This window comes from Motacilla alba, chromosome 8, assembly GCF_015832195.1.
Source record: "Motacilla alba alba isolate MOTALB_02 chromosome 8, Motacilla_alba_V1.0_pri, whole genome shotgun sequence".
Taxonomy (NCBI): Eukaryota; Metazoa; Chordata; class Aves; order Passeriformes; family Motacillidae; genus Motacilla; species Motacilla alba.
Window position 1 is genome coordinate 14,658,189 of NC_052023.1, and position 20,676 is coordinate 14,678,864.

General features: G+C 38.5%; 1 protein-coding gene across 3 annotated transcripts; it reads left to right on the plus strand.

Annotated features, from left to right (window-relative positions):
* The first annotated feature begins 3 nt into the window (after nt 1–3).
* SH3GLB1 (SH3 domain containing GRB2 like, endophilin B1) lies at nt 4–20,249 on the plus strand. 3 transcript variants are annotated; one of them, XM_038144074.1, is made up of 11 exons: nt 4–256; nt 3,032–3,173; nt 5,748–5,876; nt 6,569–6,702; nt 7,090–7,182; nt 9,199–9,285; nt 10,656–10,679; nt 12,931–13,020; nt 13,485–13,585; nt 18,572–18,803; nt 19,777–20,249. In XM_038144074.1, exons 1-11 carry the CDS (start codon nt 185–187, stop codon nt 19,882–19,884), a joined length of 1,212 nt encoding a protein of 403 aa, XP_038000002.1. In that variant the 5' UTR covers nt 4–184; the 3' UTR covers nt 19,885–20,249. The 3 variants fall into 3 exon arrangements, with proteins under 3 accessions (XP_038000002.1, XP_038000003.1, XP_038000004.1); XM_038144075.1 differs by having other exon boundaries at nt 9,199–9,237; XM_038144076.1 differs by lacking the exons at nt 9,199–9,285; nt 10,656–10,679.
* The last annotated feature ends 427 nt before the right edge of the window (nt 20,250–20,676 follow it).

Consider the following 20,676-nt stretch of genomic DNA (forward strand, 5'->3'; position numbering starts at 1 on the left):
CGGGGCGGGGCGGCCGCCGGCGCCGCTCACCCGGCCGATCCGGGCCCTGGGCTGACGCCGCGGCCCCGCCAATCCGCTGCGGCCGGGCCGGGCCCGGCACCGCCCCCGGCGGCTCCCACTGGGACGGGCCGGAGCGGCCGCCGCCGCCGCGGGTGCCCGGGCTGAGTCAGCGCCCCCGCCCAAGATGAACATCATGGATTTCAATGTGAAGAAGCTGGCGGCTGACGCGGGCACCTTCCTGAGCCGCGCCGTGCAGGTACGAGCCGCCCTGCCCTGCTGGGGCCTCGCCGGGACGGGGTTCTGCCGGGGCGGCCCCGCGCGGGAACACCCAGCCGGGGTCGAGGCCGCGGGTGGCTCCGCTGGGCCGCCGCCGCCGCTGGGCCCGGTGCGGGGCGCTGGCCGGGGCGCTGGGCTCCGCCCCGGGGGCCGGGAGGGGCCGGGCCCGCCGCGGGCTCCCGGCTCGGAGGGAGCGCCAGGCCCGGTTGTGCTGGCGGGGGCGAGGCCGGAGCATTGGCCGGGCCGGGCGGCGATGGGCTGTGGCGAGAAGCGTCCTCCAGCCGGCCCCTTGGGCCGCGGGCTGGGCAGGCCCGGCGGTTCGGCAGGCAGGCTGCACAACAGCAGCCTCGGGGGGCTGCGGGGGTGAGACAGCCCAAGGTCAGGCGGGCAAAGAGGGGAGAAGGCGCCAGCGCTGGTAGCACGAGATGCGCAGGCATCAACTGCCGGGAGACACGGCCGGACTTTGTGCATGCAAGGGACAAAGGTGTGTCTCGCCTGAAATAAACACCTGGGGTTTACTGGCTGCAGAAACCTGTTCATATCGCTGCTTGATCGGTAAAAATCGAGCTCTGATGCGACATACGAAAGTCCGGTATGTGTCTGCTTAGGCTGTTTGTTTTACCTTCGCTATCGTTTTTAAGGTAGTTCGATAGCCCATTGTTTCAGATTTGGTCTTCCCCTTTCTTCGCAGTAAGGGCATTGTAACTGTCTTTTGTTCCTTAGCGCTCGTCTTGAGCCGTAATCCCCTTTCCTTATATAATCAAACTTGAACAGATTTGCTGTATGGAGGTGGGCATCCAAGCAGTATATAGTAATCCACTTGGTTTCTTGCGAGTTCTCACTGGGTCACAGTCAGGTTTGGAATGTGGTAAGCGTTGTTATCTGGTCTCGTCAGTCTGATGTATTGCCCTAAATCTCAATACTCAAGCAGAACCAATGATCAGCAGCACAGCAGAGCTCTGAAAATGCCAACTCGTCAAAAAATATTGTTCAAATTTAAATGACGTTAAAGCAGTCATAGTTGCTTCTCTTTGTGGTGGAGGTATTTCCATGCTTACCCAACTACTCCTGGCTTGTTCCACATCTACCTGCTTCCCAGACCGACTCTTCCTTTCCTGCCTCCACTTTCTGTCTTCTGGGACACGGGAAAAAAAGGAGATGCAGTTTCACCCTTCATTGTAAGATCTTGTGATGGGACCTTGTGATTTCATTTAAGTGTATGTGTGAAATCCAACGTTGTGGTCTTCACTTAGCGATTTTCACACTGCTGAGAAGATTTATGAAAATATTAATGAGAAATATCAATAATTTTATATACAAATACTCTTATCTGTAAGTAGTAAAAAAATAGTTCCACACCTATTTTTACTGTATTGTAAAGAATCTGTACAAAGTTTTTGAGAACACCTGGCATAGTTTTAAAAGCCTTTTAAACAGTAGTAGTAGTAGTACGTCTGTGAATAAATTCCCTTCTTCCCTACACAGCAGCTGAACTTCCTCATGACTGCAGTTTGCTTTTATGTAGAACTACAAATGCCAGAAGCATTTATTGAGATGTGCATGCTATCAAAGTTGGTTAATCTACATGTGACAGAAATTAAAACAAACTTAGACAATGCAATTTACTTCTATTATATTCTGTATCTTACTGGCCACCAAGGAACTTGTTAAGAGTGAAGTTGGACAGTCAGAATGCTTCTAGTCCTGTTAAGTTCCTAATTAATAAATTTGTTAGTGACTTAATCATAAGCCAGATTCTCCTGAGAATGCCTGACTTTGAACAGCAGGCTGTCAAGGGATGGGATCATCGTTGTGAGGAACTACTGCCCTGAAGCCCTCACTTCCTGCTTTGCTTGCTTCCCTGATGTGAAATGTGCAGCTTCTCCCTGTCTGGGATTGAAAAACAAACTGCTTGTGGATTAGTAAGACTTGGCATGAATTTTGTATCAAGCGAAATGAATTGTCTGGTGGATTTATTTAGCTAAATGATGTTATATTGTACTTCATGGTCAGTGAAATCACAGCTTGGACGAGAACAGCAGAGGTGGTCTTACTGTTTCTGTCAGGCGTAATAGGACATCTAAAGAGTTTATCAAACACTGGTTTGTCCTATTCTAAAAAGCAACACACTCCCCACCCCCAAAGATATATATTTCACAACTTCCCAAGAAAGTTTGTTTTAGCTTTTAATCCTTGTCTTTAGAAGCTTTCTTTAATGTCTAATTATAATTTAAATCTTCTTACTGTAGTTTAAACTCCCTATTTTTGTCCTGTTTCCACTGGACAGGACATTTTTTTCAATATATTCAAGGTAGCTGGAATCAGAATCTGTTTTGTCTTCAGGTTTTACACAAGGATAATTGACAAACAATTACAAAATATACAAGATTGAAGTAATCTTTTAATTTTCTTTATTACCTCTGGACTTCCATTTTGGTTAATGTTTTAAAGAACACTCTGCAAAACTGGGCAAAATGCTTCATGGGAGAATTCTCAGTAACAAGTTTAGCAGAGGATTTCTTCATAATGTTACAAATTACCTTTCCCATATTTTTCTGCCCTTTTTTTTCCTGATAGTATGGAGGTGTTGGTGAACTTAATGGCTTTCAGATTTGTCCTTAGATTTTTACTGATGACTGGGAAATGGTTATGTCTTTTAAAACATCATCTTCAAACTAATCGAAGTGACTGTTTTAAATTTGTCCTGGAAAATTATTTCTATGAACTGAATATTTTTAACCTGATTAACTTGCAGTTCACAGAAGAAAAGCTTGGTCAGGCAGAGAAGACTGAACTGGATGCTCATCTGGAGAACCTTCTCAGCAAAGCAGAATGCACTAAATTATGGACAGAAAAAATAATGAAGCAAACAGAAGTACTATTGCAGCCAAATCCAAGTAAGGAGCCCTTCAGGTTTTTTTGTTTTCAACTTTTGAATTAATAGTTATGCCCGTGTAAATATTTACTGCAATAGCTATTGCATAAGTAATGACTAAATACAGCAGTTTTAAAATTGGAAGGCTGCAGTTATGGAAAGTACATTTTGAAGAGCTGGTAAGAATTGGAGATGCTGCCAATTGCTGATACCTCCTGAACCTTTCAAATGGGGAAAACTTTATGCAGAGCTTTTTAAACTGTCCTATTGGTTCCATGCTCTACTCAGTCCCAGTTTATTGTTTTTTTCAATTGTTTACTGTTTAATTGAATTTCCCATTCGAATTCCAGATATCTTGGATGGCTATAAGAACTCTGAAGTTCTTCATGGGATAGATACAGTGGCTCAAGAAACTTCATCACTATTTAATTATTTAAACTCTCTGCACAATACAAATCTGCTTGAAGCAGGCAGGATGAACTAAAATACTTAAATTACCTACAGGTATTTTAGTAGAGTGTTAATTCCATTACTGAAGAATTAGCACCCTACTTAAGCAATACAAAGAAGTGTCAAATATGATTTCATCTCCGTTGAGTCTCTTACTTTAACAGTAACAGAAAAAAACATGGGCAGAAGTAATGAAGTTTATGGTGTATTAATTTTGTTTCTGAAATTGCTGCTATGAGTAGTAAAGTTGATGACATCAGTTTCAGAATCACCTTATAGTTGTACTAGAGTTTGGAGCTCTGGGAGTTTGCTTAGTGTATAGATCTAGATTTTAAGTCAAGAGGGTGAACTACTTCACTGAAAGAATCTAAACCTCATTTGAGTTTGCTGAAATGATAATATAATAAAACTGCTGCTACCTCTGCACTGAAAACAAATATTCTCCTTGTAATGCCATACTGAGCTAGGATTTATTAGTAAAGGTAAATCATACACTGCTAACACTTCGCTAATGCCAAGTGGATAAATTCTTTATTACAGAGATGTTTGAAGTATTACCTTGGAAGTGTGTTGCATCTTTTAGTTCCATAAGAACAGTATTTTAAAAATAAACCAACTAATCATGTGGGAAGGATGCAGTAGAACTTGCAGAATATTCTAGCTCACATTTCTACTTTTGTCTAGGCCAGAGGAAATAGTTGTCTGTTTCATTCAGTTCAGTATTTGTAGTATCCCTTGGACTTTTTCAGAAACTTGTAAGCTTTGAATATTGAAGCACTGACTGGAGGCTAGTGAAAGTGTATAAAGAAGTTTCAGTAGAAGGATATGTAGCAGTGTCTTAGTTATGCTCTCCAGTCCATTTTCTTATGGCTAAAAATACTCAGCATTGAGCAGTGATCTTTGTGAATGTAACTTCAGCTGTTTGTTGGCCTACTTGGGAGAAGGATCACATGCTGCAGAGAGCTGCTTTTGGTGGTTGTTAATGGAGTGACCCTGTCTGGGGGAGGAAAAATCACTTTCAGTCCCATTTATAATTGTACCTGTAAATCAGACCCTTGTAATAGTCCAATAATTTTAGATTACTTTCCAGTTATTTTGTGATTTAGTAAAAAAATAAAGATTATGACTTGAGTAAAGAAAGCAAATCACTTTTGATAATTTCTGTTTACTCTTGCTGCCAGGGAATGCGCTGATACCCAAAATTGTCTGTCTTAGATTAATTTTTATGACCTTCATGAGAGAGTAGTTATTTAATTCACTGCTGTTGAAAGTTGTCTAATTAACAAGTAGTATTAAAGTGGCAGGTTTGTTCACTGGAAAGCTTCTTTTGGCTGTCTGTACTGTTTTAGACTGAAATTAGTTCTTACTGACTGTATAAATAAAGCCAGCTAGGTGAGAAATGAAAGCGATTGGTCAGAGGAATTGGGTATTGTATCTGAGGAGTTTGCTTTTTCAATTACAGAGTCCCTGTTTATGTGTGTGAGACCTTTCCACCTAAGAAGCTCCCTGTGGCTTAGTATTGTGATAGATGGGTAGTAATGCTCACATAGTCTCGACAAGTTTTTCTGATCATTTCATTGCTCAGACTAAGAAAATACGAGAACACAAAATGAAACATTTTCTAATAACTTTTAATGGTTTCTTTCAGAGTATTTCAAGGGACCATAGGGCATGGGAAGGAGGATATAATTTCTGGGGCTATTGAACTTTCAGAATATCTTAATGGGAACTTTGAGTAGTTGTTGAACTTAATTCCTACTGCAAGTTTTAGTGAGCAATTTTTTGTCTTTTTTCTGGAGGGGAAACAAAAAATTGGTTTTTTTTCAAGAAGTGTTGTGTTACTGCTCTTACTGTGGAGACTTCTGATCAAAATTCTGAAAAGCTGTATAACAATGCTAATGGAGAAGAAAAGTATAAATTTTCACTTTCCCAGATGGCTATAGGAAACACTTGAACATGGCATGGCAAACATGGAACATGGTCAGTTTTCAGGAACAGGATCTCCAGCTTAATATTGTTCACTTAATGTTGAGTTTAATGGCTGGATTTTGAAATTCTTCTTTTGTGTTCCTTTTTCTTGTTTGCTTGCTTCTCTTTCTAACTTGTGCTTTAAATGACAGTAATTATTTAAAATAAACGTTTTTAGATGCCAGAATAGAAGAATTTGTCTACGAGAAACTGGACCGCAAAGCACCAAGTCGCATGAATAACCCCGAGTTACTAGGCCAGTATATGATTGATGCTGGGAATGAATTTGGCCCAGGAACAGCCTATGGTAAGAAGTAAAAAACCCCACAGATACAGGCTTTTTTAACAATATAAAAATGTATTTCTTGTTTTCCTCTAGATAAAGCTGTTTAATGACATTTGTATCAGTTTGAGCTGACTTGCTGTATAACTGAGCGTTAGGAGATCAAAACTAAATTTTGAAGTATTGCTTGGTTTATGTGCAAATACATGTTTAGAAGTTTGCGTAGATGGCGGTGAGGAAAAGCACATTATTTTCCAATATCTTAATCTTTTCCTTGCTACCAACTACTCCTGTCTTAAGAATGTTGTGTAGGAGAGGAAGTTGTTGGATTAAAATAAAAAGGTATGGTGTTCAGTTCTGAAATAGGTGTTCACTATGGAGTTGCCATTATAAGTGGTCTCACTGAAATCTTGCCTTGACCTGTGATTGATTATATAAAAATGGTTTGGCTTGTTGTTTATGTGGGTGTTTATTTTGGTGTGGGCTTTTTATTTGTTTTTATGTTCAGGTTTTTTTTGGTGTTTAGTTTTGGCGGGTTTGGAGTGGTTTTTCTGGGGGTGGAGTTGAGTTTTTTGCACATTTTCTTTCTTTTGAAGGCCCTTTTCATGGCATTGGATTGTTTTTCAAACTGCTGGCCTAAACTTTCCTGACTGTGGCAACCTGTTTTGTTAACCTCCTGCCTGAACAATATGATTAACATATTTTTTCCTTTGCAGGAAATGCACTCATTAAATGTGGAGAAACACAAAAGCGAATTGGGGCAGCAGACAGAGAACTCATTCAAACTTCTGCTATAAACTTTCTCACTCCCCTAAGAAATTTTATTGAAGGAGACTACAAAACTATTACTGTAAGTTGAATTGTACATTTTTCAGAGTTGCACACCAATTGTAACTGTCAGTCTTCAAAATGTAGTAGTAGATAATGGTGCATTATTACTTTCCTCCAGGTAATATAGAAAGAATCAAGTGAAATTTGTGCCGTTGAAGTATTTTCTGGTTTTTTTGCCGAGGTAAAAACAAAATGATGATGAAAATGTTTGTTTGGTAACTATTGTTCTATAAGAAGTATGCATATTGAGCATAAACGGTATGAGAATAATTAGGATCTAATTCTGCCTCTCTCTTTAACTGAAGAACTTTTTTTTACATGATACTTCATTAAAAGCATTTCCAAGTAGACAATCTTTTGCTTCTATGTGTACCCATTCTCACAAACTAACCTAACTCACTTTCAGAAAGAACGTAAACTGTTACAAAATAAAAGATTGGATTTGGATGCTGCAAAAACCAGACTGAAGAAGGCAAAAGTTGCAGAAGCTCGAGCTGCAGTAAGTAGAGGGTTTTTTTCAGTTGGTCCATAACTTTCAGACATATTGATACATATTTATCAACTCGACTGCTTGGTTATGTTTCCAGTCCTACCTTCTTACCCTGGTTGTTTTTCTAGGTACTTTTGTAAGAAATGACTTAGTGGAGCACAAGGTAACAGAAGTGAGTTACTGGTCAAGGTGTTAGTCCTCTAGTTTTAAATATTCCATCAAGTTATACTTCCTTCCTGTTTTACAGTAGATGAGCCTGTACTGTCAATAATTAATTGATACATCCTGCCAATATGGGTGTAAATACAAATACTTGAATCTCTGCAAATGTTGAAGTGTGTGTATAATTGCTTTCAACTGATGAACCTATCTATACTTAATTTGTCTATGTCAAAAGTATTTGTAGTTTCTCTTTATGTATTGCTTACTGTTTTACACCAAACAGAGGTGAGATGCTTCAACTCACATGACTTAACCATTCTGATTCCCTCAAAAAATGCTTATTCAAGGAGATTAAATTGAAAAAGGTTATTGCTTTTTAAACTCTTAAAATGCTCTAAGTGAAGGAATGGACTGTTGACTGTATGTAGTTTCATCAGGATATATTTATAGTGTTTTCATAGGTATCTTTTGACTTCTTTAAAAAGGTTCAGCAGTTAATGATGGACAGTGAAGTGATTTTTCCTGTAAGGGTTAATGCAGTAAGGGTCATGCTAATAAAGAAATCCAGTCAATTTAAATACACAGGGACAGTGTACACGATGGAGAGGCAGAAGGACTGACAGATTTTGCTGGCTTTTCAGAATGGGTGTTTGTCCTGAGAGAGCTCAGAGACATCATCTTGAGCTTTGAAGTGCGTTGCATCTTTGTGATCATGATCTATCTAAAAACCAACATAATCTCTACCTGGCAGTTCTGCTCTTGTGTGTCAGTCCATGTCGTGCACACTGTCCCTCTGTATTTAAACTATCTGTATACCCAAGTCTATTTTCCCTCGTGTAAATTCTATGTAAAAAGAGTCACTTCTCTATTTGTCAAGCTTTCATTACTTGTTAGACTAACTATGGAGAACAGAGAAGGTTTTGATCAGCAAGTAGTGCAATTTTGAAGCAATGGATAGAAGAGCATTGGATAGTAAACTATTCCTTTGCTTGACTTTGTTCAGAGTTAAGTTAATAAAAAAGTGTTTTTATTATTAGCTTCATTTGTGGTGTGGTAGCAAGTATGTACCTTACTTTCTAAAGCAATGAAAAGACCATAAGGAATTGTTCCCCTTGAGCCTGGTATTAAAATTATATACATATGTATATGTTAGACTGAAGTTTTAATTCCATCAGCAGTGCAGTCATTCAGAGCTTGGTGCCAATTGCTGCTGCTGCTACTTGATCCTAAGTATTCATACAGCAAGTATGCAGTTTTATGCACATAATTTAGTGCTGGAAGAGCATGAAACTCTAAACCTCTTCACTCTTTTGCTTATACTTTGTTGTCAAAATGTAATTAAAATTAATGTGCATGTGTAAGAAGTATCAGATTGTAGAATGCCAACAGAAATAACAAAATTGCAGCTCTTCTTTATCCTCTGCAATATAGAAGTGAGAACTAACCTGGATGTAGGTGTGCTGCAAATGGGTTATATTCTGCTGGCTCCATTATTTATAAAGGAAGAAACCTAACAAACACAGTTGGAGTGATAGTAGGTTAGTGAAGTGTATTGAGCTGTGATGCAAATTTTTATGCTTTACTATTTCCTGTGACAGATTAAAGTGCTAAATTTTATCTACATGTGATTACATATTTTTATAACTGGGAAAAATAATTTGAAAATTACTTGTCCCATGCTTACTGTACAACTGAAACAGCTTAGTTCAGTGTTTAAAATCAAAATCTAAACTGTTTTATTTATCTGTATTCACTTCACAGTCTTGTTTCTCTTAAAATTGAAGTGCTTTGTGCTGATAATCTATTTACTTGCTATATTTGCAGTTTTGTAACTTGCTTTTGTTTTTTATCTATACACTTAAGCAACTAAACATCTCTCAGCCTGAAGACAATAACATTATGGTAAATGTCTCTTACATGCTCAACTTGCTGCATGTAAAATGGCTAAAGGTTTGTTGGCCTCCTGTGTTCATTCATTTTCCTGTTAAATGTTTCCTCTTGCTATCCAGCTCTTTTTGTTGATTTCCATTCAATAATGAATTGGTGTAATGCACTAAATACACTTATGTCAGTACAGCATTGGATGTTATTTTTATCAGATTATTTCTGATAGTTTGAAATACACAGTATTATATGGTAATTTCTGTGATTTTATGAATATAAACTTAGGATACAAAGGAGTTAATTTTTCACTTCTGGAATTATTTTCAGCTATTAGAAGATAGGAATTATTTCGTTTTCCTATCTTTTTAATATGAGTAAAAGTGAATTATGTGAAACAGAACAGAATATGTAAGCAATGTGTTACATTGCTTGTTACATAAAGAACTGCAACTGAATAATGTCACACAAGTTAATGGCTGAAGTGAGAGTACAATGTATCCTAAACTTGTTTCAAAGACTCCCTAGTGCAGCTGGTTGTAGCACTATAGTTGTGAAAGTGGAAGAGAAAGTGATTAATTAGTGCTGTACACCATAGGCTGTGCTGTCCCGCCTGTTCTGGTTGGGGTTTGGATCTGCACAGCATATTGGGTCTCATCTCAATTTAGCATTCCAGATTTCTCAGCTGTGCTCAGATAAAAAAATGAGTGAACTGTTACAGTTTGCTCCTGCAACCTTTATACGCATTTCTTCCTATTCCTGATTGTGTCATCATCTTACAATGGCAGAAGATGAAAATTGAAGAACCACATTGCAAGAGGGAATTGAAAGAGCAAGCTGAAGTAATTAACTTTTAGACTAAATCCCTTGCAGTTCTATGATTTTGCTGTGCTGCTTGCTACTACTCTAATACTCAATGTGAGATACCTCTGTAGCAGTTTCAGTTAAATTTAGGTTTCAGTCAAAGTGCTTGTGAAATAGAAAACTGGTAATAAAATTAGCAAGAGAAAGCATTCATCTGTTTCAGTGTAAAAATGAGAATAGCTTTCCATAATTTTCCATTATTATAACGCATTTAGGTAACTTAAGTTCCTCCTAAGGTAATTTGGTTTGTCTGATTCATGTCATTTTTTAAAGTAGTTATGTCTTGTGTTGTAATAGCTTGTTTTAAGTAGATTCTTGTAAAACATGAGTTCTACAAGTCACACTCTCTTCAGTATCTAACTTGTTTCATAGATGTAATGCTCTCCATATTCATAATAGATTCATTGTGTATGAAGAGCTTTGGGCAACTGACTTGTAGCACTCCTCAAATCCCTGTGATGTTCCGAGGACAGTACTTGAAAGCCAAAGTGTGATTATATACTGTAATAGAGTACCACCAGTGTCTAAGTTTGTATGTTTTTATTTTCTCCTCCCCCACTCTTAATGCTGACTAGATATGGGCTGAGGAAGTGACAAAAGTAAGTAAACAATTTTAAAATTGCAGAATTCTGAAATCATAACTTGTGCTGGTCTCCGTAGTAAGGGATATTACATGTTGTTGATTTCAGTCTGATGCTGGCAGCCTGATGCATTACATCAAAGTACACTGGGCCCCTCCAGGGCCTTTCAGGTTTAAGTGGCAAAACAATGCCTGGGACTTGTTTTGTAGTAACCTGTTTCTGGCTGTCACTTAATACCAGTACCATATGATTCTCATGGGACAAGATACAATAGACAACTACAGGACTTATCTCAAAATTTACTGGTATGATATCCTCATAAGAACAAGCTTATTTGAAAATTTTCAGAAATACTTGCGTCTAGTAATCTAAACTCTCCTGAAAACACTGACCTTCAAGTTTTACCCAGAACATGGAACACCTCACCTTTCTCCCCAGTGTCACTAGATCTTCAGCAGCTTAAGTTAGGCACATCTAAAAACAACCTGCCCTGAAAGCTGGTTTGTAAGCTTCATTAGCCTTGGGATGGGCATTACAGCCTGCTCTGTTGGGCTATCCCTTGGCCAGGAACAAACTCGGAGGAGCTAATGGGGTGTTGGGCAGTGGCTGCTGCAGTGCTTGAGAAGGGCCATTCGTTCGTAGGCTCACTGGCTCTGACAAACCAGCATTGGCAACAGGCTGTGAGGACAGGGAAGGAGGGGCTTCTTAGTGGATTTCTGTAGAGGACGGGTAATTAAAATTATGTCAATAGAAGGAGAGCAGGGGCTTTGGAGTATGGTTTTTAATGGGGAACTAGCTAGGCAGGTGTGGGAGGTGTAGGGAGAAGCTGGGATATGCAGCTTCAAGTGAAATCTTAGGAGTTGTGGGAGTTGCTCTTCCAGCTTTCTGTGACTTATGGTGCACACAGGTGAGGATGAGTGCGAGTTCAGAGGGAAGGAGCCATTTAAAGTAAAAGGAGGGTTAACTGTAAAAGGAGGATGAGGTCAACTTTGATCTCAAAGTCTGAGAATTATTTAATGAATTAAGTGAAGTAACATTTGGAAGCAGGAAACCTGTCTGCTGGTCCTATAGTGGGGAAAGAATACTGCTGTATTGAAAACTAATCTTGAAGCTATTTGCCTTTCAGAGACAAGGACAAGCAATTTTAAGGGTAGTGAAATTTAACAGATTGTCTTGCAAAGAAGAAATACTACAAAGTGCTTAACTATAGCATAAAGAAGACAGAAAACTTTAGCTCTTGTAATAAATTACATAATTCAAGGTCCCCTTTTTTATTTAGTATATAAATAGCAGAGACTATTGAGAAGAAATGACAACATTATGTACAGCCAGTGGAGCAGTCATCCATTCACATTTCTAAAGGCACTCTGTCCTCCTCTGTTTGAGAGTTGGAGGAGGAGATTCTTAAATGCTTTAAATTTAAATATAAGCTTCCCAGCAAAGAATTCAGACCATTCAGTCATCTCTGGCTCAATTACAGGGGTTTTGTTTTTTTTGAGTTAGAATATAAGATGTTCATGGTGGTAATGACAAACTTTCTTCAGTTTAGCTTCCTCTAACTCTGCATTTCAGAGAAATATTGAAAACTAGGCACAGCTGTATATCCTCCACTACCAGTGTCTTACTAAAAGCATGTCTGGTAAAACAACATTAGCAAGGTGATTTTATTTAATATGTATAGTTCAGGTTTATTTATTTCAAAGATTCCTTGATTACAAGCTCCAGAAATAGCTGTAGTAGTTTGGTGGCCAGTATAAGACATTCAATTATGAGACATCCTAGTAAAACATCACATCGAAGATTTATGTACAGCTGATTGCTGCGCAATTACATGGCAAAAATAACGTCAGATTTACCCTGAATTATTTCATCGGAGATCTCTTAAGCTGATGTATAGAAAAAAATTACATTATTCTTGGCTGCCATTGGTATGCTGACAAAACCCTTGGTGCAGACATGGTTGTGCCAGTGAACACTTGGTTTGTTTTGGGAGAGGTGGGGTAATAATGCTGGCAAAGAAATGCCTTTCTTTTGCATATGTAGTAGGTGTCTGATAATCAGCTGCTTGCTGTGTTCACAGGGCCTCAACATTTCTGAACCCAGAATGCAATTACTGTTTTTGCCTAGTAAAGATCTGCAAAGAAAAGCCCATTTCAAACACCTAATTCATGCATTTGTATGAGCAGTTCTGCATCAAGTAGGACTGCTGCAGTAGGCAGGTGTAGCACAGAGCACTGTACCAGTTCCTGATGTGCATTCTTGCTTTTAGTCTGAACAGGAGGTGCGAATTACTCAGAGTGAGTTTGACCGTCAAGCAGAGATTACCAGACTGCTGCTGGAAGGAATCAGCAGCACACATGTGAGTACCCAAAAGGTGTTGAGGAGGAAAGTCAATATCAGGGTGCCTTCTAAAGATAGCTGCAGTAAACTACTTGGGAACTCTGGTCTATGAGGTTTCACTTCAGTGCATTAAAGCATCAAACCACGAAGGTTGGGTAGTTTTTTCTTTTAATTCTAATTTAATATCCACTGAATTTAACTTTACTTTCCCATTAACCTTCAGAATGCAGGAGCTTTCATTTTCATACCCAGTTTTCCATTCATCAGATCAATTGAGTGTTGAAACCACAAAAATGTTTACTCAAGTATGTTAATTTTTGTGACATTTTATTCTGTTTGCCTGGTAAATCCGGGCACTCTGCCTATCTGGTGTTTATCCCTAAGTGCCAGTATTGGCATTAGCACCTGACTAGGTGCCTACTCCTTCTAATGCACCTGGGTGCCCTTGTAGACTAAACTCTTGAATTCTTTGCTGTGTTACAGGCACATCATCTTCGCTGTCTGAATGACTTTGTGGAAGCTCAGATGACCTATTATGCACAATGTTACCAATATATGTTGGATCTCCAGAAACAACTTGGAAGGTAGTAATACTGTATAAACTTCAGGAAAAAGCTCAGTTTTTAATAAATGCTCATTAATAGTAGGAAAACGTACACTGATAAAACAGTGGTGGACACACAGGCATGCTGGACTGAAAGGAAATGTATCTGTTCTCAGGTAATTAATATGCAATTACCCAGTGCAACTACTTCCCTAAGCCTACACACAGCACTAAGGCTTTTTGAGAGATGATCTACTGAGATTTTATATATTGTGTAATTGAGGAAGGCGAGCTCTTGGTAACCTCATTTTATGTGACAAAAAGAAATTTCTAGGGATTTATTTGTAGTCTCAGTTGTAGTCTCAGTATTTCAGTTGTCTTATGCTTCATGCTACTAAACCACTGTGTGGTGTGGGAAAAGTTTTTATACTTACTATAAATTCCTGTTGCCTTTTAATTCGCTACAGGTCATTATGTGATTTTCTGATGAAACCCTGTTCTCCACTCTTAACTGAGTTGCCAGCATAGATACTGTATAGGCAGAAATCTACTTCATCCTATCTGTTATCCAGAGCACACACAATAGAATGAACAAGTTTGTCTTGTTTCATGGGTTTAGCATTTTTAAAGTGAGAGAAGAAGCTGACGTTAGTTTTTGCTCTTAATCTTTTTTTGTGTAATGGGTGGGAATGTAGAGAGATCTACATACTTACATTTCATAAAGTCTCTCTATTCTAGTTCTTCACAAATCACCCTTTCTTAGAGTTACACAGATCATGTTATTTACGTGAATGTACGCACAGAAGAATTGTCTGTACTTAGAAGTTTACTGTAGTGTCTGTTCTAGGTAACTGTCTCTGTGTTTATGTTTTCCCTGACAAGGAAGTAAAAACAAAAGTGTTCTTGAGTCTTACCCTTTTCCTGACTTGCAACTTCCTGTGGCATTTGATTTCCTCAGTTTGTTTAAATGTGTAGTTTAAAGATTTTTTTTAGTCTTGAAGAAGACTAAACTACTAAATTGTAGTTTAAAGTATTTAAAACTTCGATCTAAAAAAAGCTGCATCTTTAAAGTTACATCCCAATCTAATACATTCCAGATATTCAACTATAAAATGTGGTAGCACATAAATACAAGTTATGGAATTGAAAGCTTGAAAACAAACAAACAAAAATTTACAGTATTAAGGAAAAACAACTATTAAATTAGAAATTAAGTGAAACATATTTACACAACTATTTTGAGAGGATATTTTTAAAATGTGTACTTTTATCCTAGTGTATTTATTAAACAGAAAGCCTTAAACATAATACCCTTATTCTAAGGAAGAACATGTTCCTCTTTAAATTCTGCTTTAGGATGTGTAGCTTGTCCCAGAACTGCTGTTTTTGTTTTAAATTTGCATAAGTTGCTACCAGGTATAAAAAAAAGTCTATTTGAAGAAAATAGTGCCTTTAGGAAAACAGAAGGATGTGTCTTTATGTGGCTGTGATCTGATTCGTATTTTTAATAAAATTACTATGGCTGGTAGAAAACCAAAAGCATGGAAGCTTTGCAAAATTCTAAATACCTCTAACAGTGAAATGAAGTTTCTCTGCCTTTGTTAATTAAAATAGTTATGGTATTAAATCTTGGGTGTGTCTTTCCTTGTGCAAGGGAATCCCACTGAAGTATAACAGAGCACTGGGACAGGGTCTCAGGTTGTGCTCCTTGCTTCCATTCACAGGGATGTGGTGTGTAGCCCTTGCATTAAATAAGCAGGTGAGTAGGTTTGTGTTCTGTGCTCCTGAGGTTATGTGGGCACATACAGACCAAATAAACAACTTAGGCAGCTCAGCCAGATGTTGACTGTGCTCTGTTGGTTAACACTAGTGCTGAGTTACACAGCTTTACACATCTGAGAATGGTATTGTGCAATATTCTCACATAAAAGACCAAGAACTGTGAAGGACTGAGTTTCGTTTTGAGGTTGTTGATGGACCAGAGGCATTCAGCCTTGTAAGTGAGATTAGTTTGTTACTTAAAATAAACCAGAAACCTGGTTCTCAGAGGAGATGTATATGTCATTTTTCCTGGGTCAGTATCTAGGGAATACACCCCTTCCTGGTTCCAAAGCTGAGTGCTGATCTTCCTGACTCTCCAGAGGCAACTGCGAGGAAGGTGGAGGGAAAACTTGCATTCAGTTCTCTTTATATAAATAGACATATTTTTGTGGATGTTTCTCTTCAAGGCAGCACCAGCTGCTTATCTCTGTACTGCCTTCCCCTCCTGTGAGGCTGGTTTGATTCTTTAAATCAAATCTCCTTTTTTTCTTATTTTCAGTTCCTCAGTATAAACTAAACAAATCTATTTCAAATATTCTGCTACTCTGGCTGCTTTTTTCCTTCCTGATAACTGCTTTTGCTCTGAAGTTTCTCAGCTTCCCTGACAGACAAATGTAAGCTGTGGCATAATTTTTTCAGATTATCTATTACTAGTATCTTACTCTACAAGCTGTGAAACTCCTGTTACTCAAGCATTCAAAATAAAAAAACCCAAACCAGACAATCTCTGTATAGCTGAAGCCTTCCGGTAAAAGGCCTTACATATGGCTTTGCAACAGGAGTGAGACTTAATGCACCACTGATTGACAGACTGGTTATAAAGTTTTGGCTTCCTGTTCTACTGACTGTACAAACCAGTGACCCTTTGAACTGAGCAGAATAACTTACAGGTAATTACTGTGTTAAATGAGAACAGGTTTAGCAGTGTATTGAATCGTTTAGCAATATTGAGAAACAGCTGATTGTCATTTAAAACGAAATCCCTCTGGCTGAATGCCAACTCATCATGTAATAAATACATCATGGGACACAGCTGACTTATACCTACAGAAATGTGGGGTCTGGTTTTGGCTCCCTTTATTCTGCATGTTGGATTTGTTCAGGGAACATGATGAACTAGTTTGAAAAACTAATCTAGCAAATGAGAAAAAAAACCCCAAAACATTTGGTGGAGTTGCTTTCTCTTCTTGTTGAGTTGAACCAGCTCTTTATGATCAGGTGGGGTCAAGGTAAGCCACAGAGGGAAGTGGGACTTTCTCCTTTGCACTGTAGTAAGCTGCTGCCTAAATTCAGAACAGTTTCCTGAAAATCTTCCCAATTTTTACATGCAATTTGGTCTGACTGTCAAGGGACTAGTGCTGTCCTCCATACCACACTGCTGCTCTTTCCTTTCAGTCAGATACAATTGTGACTGCAAGATGAACATGTTTAAAAAGCTATTCTCATGCAAAGTTAGTTATCTTCCTGATTTTTGGTTAGTTCAGATTGTTGAATCAATAGCGGCAGATTGCCAGATCTGACTCAAATGATGGAGAATGAACATTTGTGCTAAAAAGAGGTACAGGAGTGGGTCTATCCTCTTTGGTGGCACTGCGCATTTACCAGGTTAAATATAGTGTGAACCTGGAACCTTGTGTGCAGGACTGCTGCAGTTGTTACAGATATGAGCTGCATTTGTTCCACTATTTATTGTCACATGAACCAAAAATTAGTTGCTGCATTAATGGGTTCAGTTTTTACCTCTATCAGCTCCCTAAAGCAGCTCCTTTTATGATCATATGAGCACCAGTAATGGTGCAGACATGGTTAGGAATATACTGATCTGGATTTACATGGGTACAGTTGCCACTGAACTGTGACTTCAGAAAGAATCTGACTGGGAAGCAGAGGTGGGCAGGGATGAGATGAAGCTGTTTTCTGGTGGGTTCATATGCATGGTATGGGTAGATCCTCCTTATGTCAAAAGAGCAGGCACACAGAAGGAGAGGGGAGGTAATATGCCCATATCCCAGATGTTAATGAAGAGGCATCCATGTAGAAGGACTGATGAGGGGAGTTAGGTGTGGGAATTCACTGGTCAAAATAATTGAAGGAAATACAACTACAGTTCCAGGTCATCATGACTCAGTCTAACTCGTAGCTGCTGGCCCTTTTTTACTGCATCGTCTCTGTCACTTTTTAAAACCCCTATTGACCTACTCTTGAGGTAGAATCCAAATGGGTGTTAGAACCAAGTAAGGCAGCGAAGGGACAAGAAACTGTTCCATCAGCTGCTAAATAACTGAGTTTAGTCTGCCACAGGACTGCATTCCACAACGTAGGGCAGAGTGACATGAGATGCTCTCAGAGCTCATCATTGCTGGTCCGTTCTTCCTACTCCGCTGCCAAAATCTCTTGCTGCTTTGCTCTTCTTTTTGCTTTTTCCATTTTTCAGTCATGTTATTCTGTGCTTTCCCTTGTATCTGCTCTGTCACTCAGAACAGTTTTTTCTGACTGAGCTCATTAACTAAGTAGGAGATTATACACTTTTTTCCCCTCTTTTTCAGTCAGGTTAATGAATTTAATTGACTTCATGGGAGGGTCTGGCCAGCACTACAGCTGGCACTGAGCAAGTAGCAGCCTGACCTAGAAATGAGGGGCTTAAGTTGTTATAAGTTCATTTTCTGTCTAAAAAATAACAGCATGAAGTTAGCTGAATCAATGAACTGATTTAGATTACAAAAATAGTAGTGTGGTTTTTCTTGCTTTCAGAGGGAGGCTGTGATTTTAAGTTGTATTATATTTCCCTGATCTGGCTCGTCAGCACAATCTTTTGTGTAACCACATAATTGAGGAATGAGCAGGAGGAGGTGGAGGCTACTTTTCCTGGCAGAGCTGTCAAAAGAAATGTTTATCAGAGTGCAGTCTGAATTAAGTTTAACCAACAGTGCTTTCTTGGTTTTGCCTTTTTTTAAGAGACAAATATCCAGGGTTTTTTAAGGTGGCAGTATTCTTTTTAAATTACATTGATTTGATTTATGCTACTTATCAGGAGCAAATATCTTTATTTACATTATACAAGTCTCAGTGTTGTTCTCTTACTGCTGTCTGCTGGTGTTTATTGCTGATAAAAATAAGAATGCTAATTTAGGCATGGGAGCATGTATAATGCCATGTGTAAAACAGATTCACTCAGAAGTATTTTCTTTTTTTCTTCCTCTCACAGCTTTCCATCTACTTTCCTCTCTAACAACAACCAGTCTTCCACAACTCCTGTGCAGAGTGTTTCTTCTCCCTCAGTCTTGGCCTCAGCCTCTGCTTCATTGCCTTCAGTGAGCAATTCAATGGTTACTTCAGGCCTCAGTGAACTGAAGTCATCAAGTGGCAGCAGAAAAGCAAGAGTTCTCTATGATTATGATGCTGCAAACAGCAGTGAATTATCTCTACTTGCAGATGAGGTATGAGTTTTCTATGTACCTTAATTATTTGAAAGTGAAATGGGAATCTTTGTGAGTAGCCAGTTAAGATGTGCTGCATCAAAAAGTCTGTGTAGTTGATTTTTTATAACTAAATTTCAATAATACCTTTGGAGCATTGTCCTGTACCTATATAGTCTAATATTCTGTAGTCAGAGTCAACATCTGTGGCACCATCTTAGCTTGAAAGAGCATTTGCTGGACAGTCAAGATGCAGTTCTGCTCTTTACTTTACACCACACCTTTCGCACTATTGTCAATATAATTAGTCTTTCAAACATTGAATATTGCAATTTGGGAAGAATATGAAAATACATCTACTTCTTGCTTTGATGGTGAAGGTTGTGCTATTTTTATTCCTGTTCCAGTTGGGTTGCAGTCGTAAGTCAGAGAGTCTATGCAAAGCAGATGGAGGTAGATGGTGAAGCACAGTGCATTCACCTGGTAATGTGAATGGAGCTTAATGCTGAAGATGAAATTGAAAAAAGAATATTCAGGATTTTGGGGTTTTTTAATGTGCATTACTTCAATATTTTTATTTGACTTTTTTCTTATCTAGAGAGTGACTTAGATAGAAGCTGTGGGCTCAGATTTTTTGTGAGGATGTAGCATATCAACACCATCTGTCTTTCTGTCATGCACTCCACAGAAATTTCTGTTAAGGCTGAGGGAGGATACACAAGTTAAAGATAAAACATAATAGAAAATAAACACTGATGAATAGAATTCAACAGAAAAAAAAAGGTACTTTAAAATATGATATTGTGTCTGTTCTTTTCCGTGGACCAGTGAAATAATTTTTATGAGCATTAGATTATGTTCCATGGATGCTCATATTAAATGCTCCGTTTAACCTGGTTAATCTCAATTCCAAGACCCTGATAATACATGAAGATAGACTGTAACTCTCTTTCCTGCAAATGAAGTTTATAATAATGTGTTTCTCTTTTTGTAGGTGATAACAGTGTACAGTATCCCTGGCATGGATTCAGACTGGCTGATGGGTGAAAGGGGAAATCAGAAAGGCAAAGTGCCTATTACTTATTTAGAACTGCTAAACTAAAAGGTTGGCCTGAATAGAGACTGTCGATTATGGCAACACCATATTTATATACAATTAACGTTATGTAAGCAGGTTTATGTGTCTTCCATGTTATTGTCTTTAGGGACAAATACCAGCCATTAAAAACTGGCTTTTCTGCCAGCATGGTTGCACGGTCAATACTCTATTCAAACTTAATGTGTTTAAAGCTTTTACTTCATGTGCCAAGAACGTTTCCTACAGATTTGTTTCTACTGAAGTTTTCACTAATACAAGCTTCTACTTTTGAGTAATCTAGATTGAAAGCAGGAGGTACTGTTTTCTACTGAAATTTTTCATTAATGGCAAAGCTTTTCTTCACATAAAATAAACTTATTGTGAACTGATGCAGGTGTAATGCACATTATTTCAATAACCAAAACCAAACATGAAACATCAACCATGTGGTTCTGTTCCCAACACTTGTGGAGCTCAGACATGCTGAGGCACACATGGCTTCTGCGGAGTGTCTTGTGCATTTAGTCACCTCTGAAAACTTAAAGCAAGTTCCCAGTATGCTGAGATTTTCAGTTGCACCTAGATGGATTGACACAAAGTAGGAACATACAATTCTGACTTTGTTTTTAACCTTGCCTTGTATTTTTTTTCCTTTAATTGCTTTCCAGAAAAGAGACTAATTCAGTTTGATTAGTAATTATAAAAATTCTTTCAACTGCAAATCAGCCTTTATGTTAAATTAAGCACTGCATTTTGCTAACCAAATATGCACTGTCTCCCTACATTTAAGTAGTTGTATAGATGAGCATACAATTT